General features: G+C 38.4%; 2 protein-coding genes across 2 annotated transcripts in view; both read right to left on the reverse strand.

The window, feature by feature from the left end:
• Positions 1-3,296: 3,296 nt before the first annotated feature.
• On the reverse strand, positions 3,297-6,358 carry LOC104825677 (protein terminal ear1 homolog). The gene is made up of 5 exons (XM_010558049.1): positions 5,593-6,358; positions 4,782-5,307; positions 4,250-4,375; positions 3,997-4,138; positions 3,297-3,645 (listed from the first exon to the last, which is right to left on the reverse strand). The coding sequence occupies exons 1-5, from the start codon at positions 6,257-6,259 to the stop codon at positions 3,412-3,414; spliced, it is 1,695 nt and encodes a 564-aa protein (XP_010556351.1). The 5' UTR covers positions 6,260-6,358; the 3' UTR covers positions 3,297-3,411.
• Positions 6,359-7,340: 982 nt separating this feature from the next.
• The window catches only part of LOC104825678 (D-cysteine desulfhydrase 2, mitochondrial), a 2,818-nt gene continuing 1,691 nt past the window's right edge, over positions 7,341-8,467 (reverse strand). Inside the window, exons 5-8 of the mRNA XM_010558050.2 lie at positions 8,294-8,459; positions 8,022-8,151; positions 7,762-7,938; positions 7,341-7,660 (exon numbers count right to left, since the gene is read on the reverse strand). Of these exons, the coding sequence (XP_010556352.1) occupies positions 7,417-7,660; positions 7,762-7,938; positions 8,022-8,151; positions 8,294-8,459 (717 nt within the window). The 3' untranslated portion in view covers positions 7,341-7,416. The remainder of the gene's footprint in view (positions 7,661-7,761; positions 7,939-8,021; positions 8,152-8,293; positions 8,460-8,467) is intronic.

Genomic DNA, 8,467 nt, shown 5'->3' on the forward strand with positions numbered 1-8,467 from the left:
TATGATTCAAAAGAAATGTTGTAAACTTTGATCTCAAAGTGGAGAAAGAAGAAGTTTTTATAGGTATATGGTCTGTGAAGCAAAGTGTACAGGTAAAATCCTCAATTTTTTTTGTTACATTATAATATAATAGCAATGGTATAAGTATGTAGAAGTGAATGTTCAATCGTATACAAAGAATTGAAAAATGGTAAAATATAATATCTTTATATAGATGAATGTAGATCGAAACATTTTATATAAATTTTTTTAAAAAATATTATGTATATTTTATTATTCTAACATTTCCTATTAATATTCAATTAAAAATATTGAAATAAAATTTTCCCATGATGAAAGGAGAAATACAGTAAGACTATACATGCATTTCATCCTGAAAAAATATGTAAAATTACTCTAAACATATTTTTTTTTCAAAAAATATATATGAATAATTTTATATTATAATAATATAATGATATTTAAATTCTTTCATTTCTTCATATATATATATATATATATATATATATATATATTTTTACTACATATAATCACGCGTCGTCGCGATCTCATCTAGTATTATTAAATAGTAATTGATTTCGACATTAGGGCATTCACAAAATATTACATAACGTCCACATTATTTCAGTTTTTCATGACCAATGTACTTTAAAAAAAAAAAACAGACCAACAAATTACATCAGATATTTCTTGGAAAAGCGACATTTAATCTATCAGCATACATGAGGTGTAATAGAGAGGAGGGAGCAGAGTCCAAAATCGTGAAGCCCAGTGGGAGACTGAACCAAAAACAAAAGTCAATAATCAATGTTACTTTTTATAGCCATACTTAACAAGTATCTATCTGCCTGTCGTCGTGGTTGATACACGTGGGATCATCCTGGCCGTCCGTTTGCTCATGATGATCATGATTCCGGCCGTCGATATTGATGGGGGACAGACTCCGTCATCCTCCTCCCGTCTCGAAATTTTTTCAACCCGACTGATTGTACGATGGAAAAAACCACAAACCGCTAAACCCATCAGATCGAAATCGCTGATTTTGAGATTATCCGAATTCAGCAAAAAAAAAAATATTTCGAATCGAGGGTTCGATCTACGCCTATCGAAAACGATCAGAGAAAAAAACCAGGCAACAAACTCAAACTAAGTTGAACTTTCTTTGTTTCTATTACAAAATCCAATATGGTATCAGAGCCTTCTCTAAACAGAGAATGGCCCTGGTACCATATCGAACTTTGCAAAAAAACAATGGAAAGAAAATAAAAATGGTGGAACAGAAGGAGAGGGAGAAAGAGTGCGGCTATGGAGATCGAAGGAGAGGCTATTAGGGTTAGAAGTTCAAAGGGCTTTTTTATAAGGGGAGGAGAGAAAGGATACTTGAGAATGAGATATATCTAAATGCGATTAATGGGTCCAAACCCGTATGGGCCTTTTCGATATTTAATTATTTCATGGGCTTTTAGTAAGAAGAGAGAGTTCATGCTTAGTTTTTTTCTCTCTTTTTGGTACGTTATTTTTTGTCAGTTTAGGACAGGAGGCGCGACATATTGTGTTATTTTTGTCTAATGCAATAAATATGGGTGCAGAGTCATGCTGTAGAGCAGCAGACATGTTGTTTTTGTTAATCATGTTCATTCTCAATTTCGTGAGAGAATATTATTTTGAAAAAATCGCTTATATATATATCTAAATTTTTATAAAAATCTTAAAATATTTAAACTATAAAATTTTTATATAAATAGTTGATTTTTTTTTAAAAAAATCCCATAAAAATATCCAAATTTTTAATTTTTTAAAATAAACTTAAAATTCGATAATGATGTTGACTATTTTTATTTGAAAAATATATAAAATTTAAATTTATTAGGAAAATTTTCAAAAATCTAGATATTTATATAGGATTTTTAAAGTTTTAGTATTTATATAGATATTTATATGAGATTTTAATAAAAATTTAGATATTTGTATAAAATTTTCTATATTATTTTTATTGTTATTCGTGAATATTCTTTTTTTCGTTACGCGTTAAATTGGATAGGATAATCCTCAATTTTCCGGAATCATCAACACAAACTCATCAAATCGGAATCTAAAAAATTGAATATTTTTATTTTATCGGACTTTGAACTCGTCTTATCAATTTACCCCAAAATCGAATATTTTTCACGCGGCATTATATCAAAATTACCTTTACTTTACTATTTTGACTTCAACACATATTTTTCTCCACATGTAACCATGTGATCCGTGTGACAAAATATAGTGTGGTCACATTTTGATTTTATTGATTATAACGTTAAATTTATTGTGATCATATTAATTCATTATATTCATACTTTATATATCTTACTAATAATTTGATTAAAACATCATAAATTTAACGTTATAAGTAATGACATCAATATGTGACCATATTATATTTTGAGTTATATGGATCACATGATCACACCTGAAAAATGATATATATTGAGGTCAAAATAACAAAATACCCCATAGTTTCGCCTTTATGAAATACTTGTTACAAAAGAAGCCCGGAAATATACATTTTTTTTCCTGAGACAAAATAATCGTTTGAACGGGCTTAAAGTTGGTACATGGCCCACGGGCCCACGTCACCCCCTCATGATGCCTATTTTTACCCGTGTGTATATATAATTATATACACATGTGTGTGTGTATATATATATGCAAGGCCACGTGGTAGATATTAAAAAAAAAAGATGTCTGACGAATTCGGGATCCAGAACATATTTGAACATTTTTTTCTTAAAAAAAAGAAACATGTAATTCAAAGATGTACGGTACCTCATGTTCAGAGGAAAAAAATAACGTTGCTCTGTTAATCACCTTATTCACAACCATGAAAACCAGACCCATCATAAAAACGACATCTTTTTTCTCGATCGATCATTTTAGTCAACGGTCAACATGGAAGAGTGGAATCGCCAAGTGTCAGGTGGTTGTTTGTCCACGTGTCACCGCCCCATGAATCTAGGAGGAGGACAAAAGTAGTGAGATGGGCAGCAGCTCAGTCCTCTCTTGTCTCTTTCACAGGTCACACATTAGTGAGAAAACGACACCACAACAAAAGATTATCCCAGGACGAAAACTATAAGGTCAGTCCATTTATTCTCCGAGCTAATAGTAATAATGATAATAGTATTTGATTTCGACATTAGGGCATTTACGAAATGCCACATAACGTCCATATTATTTCATTTTTTTTCATGACCAATGTAAATTGACAAGAGTTGTCAACCATAAACATAAAATTTACTGTGAAAAAAAAACAGAAACTAAGAAATCTCATCTTCACAAGAACAGAAAACCAAAAACAGGACGTTCAGACAAAAGTCAGCAAACCATGTCTACTTACAATGTTATTCTTTTTTATAGCCATGGAACCTCTTAACAAGTTGTCTCTCCCTCCGCGGTCGCATCTAAGTGGCTGTCGTCGTGGTTGATATATGTGGAATCATCTTGGCCGTCCGTTTGATCACGGTTCCGGCCGATGATATTGATAGGGACAGGCTCGGTCAGAATCCTCCCGTCTCGAGGAGGCGAGAAGAACACGGGGAGGTAGAGCTCGGCCTGGCCCGGGAACTTTGAGCTCTTGAAATGTTCCTTTAGAGCCTCCAAACCCTTTAAACGTTAGGAAAGAAGTCAATAATTATGATATTTTGTGCATCACCCATCATCCAATATAATGTCAAGAGGATGAAATATGAATCACAAATCTAACTTTATCAAAACTTTCCATAACAGTTTATCAAACTCATAGCATATTTGTTAGAACATTAGAAAGATGGCTAAACTTGTCATATCTTTGTGAATCACCCATTGTCCAATATAATGCCAAGAGGATGAATTATGAATCACAAATCTAAATTTACCATAAAGTTCAAACCTTTCACTTTCTTGATAACAAAGAGAATTCTTAGAACATGCGTGCTACTCGTTTTTATTTTAACAGACCGATAGGCGAAAATGTACCTGAACTCTAGCGTACGTGATCTCGCAGATCTTTCGGGAGTTGAATACCTCCCAACGTTGAAGATGAAACGCCTTGTAAAGCCTCCAAGCCGCCTCCGGAGTAGTCATGTTCACAAACCCATATCCCACATTGCACTTGTTGCTGTTTTTCGTCATCACCACAAACCGAACAAAAACCACTAGCTATATCATCTTCAAGAACAATAATCACAATCACGAAAAACGTAAACGAATGATCATATGATTTCGTTACTTGAAATCCATCGGTAGATAGACGAAATCATAGGACGACAAAGGCCGGGACTCATCCCCGGGTTCAGCGACCTGTTCGTTGATGCGAATGCAGTGGCCGTCCAGCACATTCAAGAGCAGCTTTTGACTGCCAAAAAGCATGACCCCTCATACAATATCGACATTTTTAAATATCACAGCAAATTTCCTAGTACAAATATGTGGGAATGTTTTCTAAGATTTTGGAATCTGAATATAAGAGCATTCAGAAAAAGTTTGGTCAATGTGTATATTCAAACCATAAGGACAATAAAAGCATGGAACATAAAGATTAGGAGGAATTTTATCTGGAATATAAATCTTTCTCAAAAGATATTACCATAGATTAAAACAGCATCTTGCCCACAACCACACAAATCCATATATTTTAATCTTATAACAAAACAGGCAGACATATCTCATGCTTCGGATCATGGTTATATGTCCGGATTCTCTTTGAAATCAAGTTAATACCAAGCATTGACCCATGAAGAAGAGAAATGGAAATCATATACCTATACTTGTTGGGTATGTTCTTGATCATCAAAGTGGTACGTGGATCTCTAAAACCCGAATCCTCAACGGTTTCTTCGCTTATAAGAAACTGAGCATCCAAGCTCTTAACATGCCTTCTCTTCCCCCACTTAGCCCACGAACAAGAAATTCGATTCTTCCCTTCACCAGCACCCGAGACTGTTCCTCGAGGGCTATTTTCGATACACAGCGAATGCACCGAAGCTTCGATGGAGCCATTAGGGTTTGTATCTCCCGAGAAAATCATCGGTTTCTTCTTCTTCTCCTTCGTGGAAACCAGTGAACGGTCCGAGACAGGTTGGTGCAATAGAGGAGGTGGAGGCTGAGGATGTAGACGGAATTTGTTCCTACGGCCACCTGGACGGCTGAATTCGATCCCCACTTGCTTCCCGTTTATTTCCTTACCGTTCATATCCTCAAGGGCCTTAGCCGCATCACGTACATCATAGAACTCCACGAATCTCTGGTTTTGCTTGAATGGCGTCCCTCTCAGTTCCCTGATCGGACCTGAAAAGAGTGAAGTGAAACAGTCACGAAGACATGAGAACATGGTTTCAGACCATGAGTTCAACTTCTGTTCTATGTCCTAAGCTCGTTTCCTCAACCGACCGTCACATGTCTAACGTACGGAAATATCGAGAAAACAGAATCTTGATCCTCGAAGCCCTTCCTCCGACGTGAGAAACCCCATAACGCAATAAGAAATGTTGTCTCCCCGACGTAACCCACAAACCCAGGAATGGAATAATTCAAGAACAGAAAACAGAATCTAGGTTCCCGAGGAACACGAACCGTAAACTTGGAAAATCTGTCTGAGAGACACAGAAGAAACCGAAGGGTCCAGGTTGAAGATCACCAACGTGCCCTGGTTAAACCCGCCGGGGACGACGCTGGTCGCCGGAACCACGAACTGAGCCCACACGGCTCTCCCACGTACGAGCCCACGTGATGGAACCGGCGAGGGCGGTGAGCTCCACGCGCCGAGCATGAGCTGTTGGTGCATGTGCTGAGCACAAATCTCGCGCAGCGCCGTCTCGGCGTCTCTCAGGTCGTAGAAATGTACGGTCACGATGCCTTCGTACGCTCTCTCCATCTGCACGCCCCGCACGTCTCCGTACACCTCAAGGTCACGCCTCACCATCGACTCGCTGACGTCACTCGGTACGGAGATTAGCGCCAAGGCTCGAGTCGGCGACGTCGACGGACGAGGAAGCTGCGGCGCCGGAGAAACACCAAAGTACGGCGGCGGAGTGGGGGCGTTGAAGAACGTGACGACCCGAGGACTCGCCGGAAAACCGTACGGATACGGAAGCGGCGGAGGAGGAGGAGGAGGCGGAAGGTAAAGTTGGGTCGGGAGTGGAATTCGGGTCGGGTAGGTGGTGATAGGGTTCATGGGTAAGAACTCCTGCGCACGCGGGTCGAGGTTCCCGGCAAAGAGGAAAGCTCCGGCGTCGTCCATGGAAGGGTATACTCGTCGGAGAGTGGTTTTCCGGGGAACGTGTAACGGCTAGCGATCGTGAGAAGGTACCGTACCGCCTCTCTCTCTCTCTCTCTCTCTCTCTCTCTCTCTCTCTGTGTGTCCACGGACAAGACAGTGAGAGAGAACAAATATTTTGCCTTTTCTCGTTCCAAAAGCTTTTAAGTTTCCCGAAATGGCCCTTTTAATCCGATGTGCCAGTTGTGAATTTACCTTAATACCCCTACTCCCATGGTAGCCCGGTTTTTGGTTACGAGGCACGATTACGATTACCCCCACTCTACACGTGGAATATGTTCGACGTTCAATATTTTTTAGACTCGTTATGTAAGAAAAAAATGAATCAAATGGCATTTTATCGTACAAAAAAAGACATATTATTTAAAACATACATTATAAATAATCAGTAAATTTTGTGAACCGATTAGACATCGCCCCGAAGATAAGGTGAAAAAGGGTGGAGTGTAATTTAGTAGGATATAGGGGGGCCTTTTTGTCTATTCATACTTCTAATTAATTCTTTTGTCCCACTCTCTGATATATTATTATACACGATGTTAAATAAGTATCTTTTAACTCGATGTTTGTCTCACCGTTTGATATTGAATGTTTTTCTAATATATCTAGATTGAAAACATGCGTATTCCCTTCTATATTTTTATAAATTTAAAGACGCTATTGAAAATATGCGTATATAACAAATGACCAATAATTATACTAAATAAGAAACTATATATAACTCGGTTATTAGGATTGCCAAGGGAATCGTTACGTACGTAAGAAAATGTAAGTGGGAATTAACTGTGCGTTAATTACGTAGATTCTTGACGTTAATAATTAATTAATTTATTTATATATTAAAAAAGTAGAAGGATTGGTAAACACTAAGCAGCAGTGACCAAACACACGTGCACATGAAAAGTCTCGGTTCGAGAAGGAGGCTCTCCAAAACCAAAGACCAGCCCCCATAATCTTGATCTCCGTTTCCTTTATTTTTTCTTGTCCCTTTTCCACGTTCCTGTCTTTTCTTTCGATATACACACACACATATTATATATATATATATATAAGATGATGTGTATAGCATTGGAAAGTACACTCAGTTTCACAATGCAAGTCTCTAAGCCAAGTTCAGTCTTTTAAGTACGGTCTGAATCTTTCAGTTTACTAAACTGGGATTTGTACCTTTGAGCAAGACCAAACACACCAAGAGTGCCACCAGTGTGAAGCATTACTACCGTCGAGTCCTCGGCCTCTTCTTCAACGGCAATACCAGCTGCTGCTTCCCATCCTGCAAGAGTATAGACCGGATCCACCAGAACGCCAGTTTCCTGCGCTATTTTCCGACATATCTCCATTTCTCCTTCCAGTACTTTCCCGAATCTTCAAGAACGGAGAGAAAACACATGATCAAACCACTCAAAAACGCCGAGGATGAATTCATGATACGGTAATGTGTTTTTGTAGTGGGAAAAGTTGCAAACTTTCTCGGGTGACGACGTTCTATCCAGTTTACCAGGCCCCCATCTACTTCGTTTAGTTTGATGTGGAAGATCGGAGGAAGGAATTGCCTTGTGAACTCCGAAGCCAAGCGTTCTACTTGTCTCTTATAATTGTCCAATGTATCAGCCAGCATCACCGCCTTGATCTGCCATGGAAGCCTGAGAAACGTCGGTAATCAGGATCGAGAAATCGTTTCACAAGAAAATTGCATTACATATATTAATAAATTGTTTGAGCAGACCCGAAGAACATTGCTGCAAGTCCTAGCCCGACAGCAGTTGTCCCAGTTCCAGCATCAACGATGAACTTGACGGGTCTTTTCTTCCCAAGTAAATGATCCTGTGATAAGTATTGCACCAATCGGATCATACCTGAATAGAGACAGAAACCCTTGTAAGACAGATAAAATACTCATGCAGGTATGATTATGGAACCTTAGATGATCAAGATCCACATTATCTAGACCAGGTTCCTTCATTGAAAACAAAAATTCGTTCTGAAACTGATGTTTACCCAGTAATGCAATAGCATCTCCGGCACCTTCATTGACAATCATAACCTTCCTGGGAGAAGTTTTGCAACACGAAGAAGCATCCAGTCCTGCAATGTTCATCGTCTCGGCTGATTGATTTATCAGCCGAGCCTCCTCAACTACGTCCTTACACCATAAGACACGCCCCTCTTTCC

Source organism: Tarenaya hassleriana, unplaced genomic scaffold (assembly GCF_000463585.1).
Source record: "Tarenaya hassleriana unplaced genomic scaffold, ASM46358v1 Cleome48, whole genome shotgun sequence".
In the NCBI taxonomy this organism is placed as follows: Eukaryota; Viridiplantae; Streptophyta; class Magnoliopsida; order Brassicales; family Cleomaceae; genus Tarenaya; species Tarenaya hassleriana.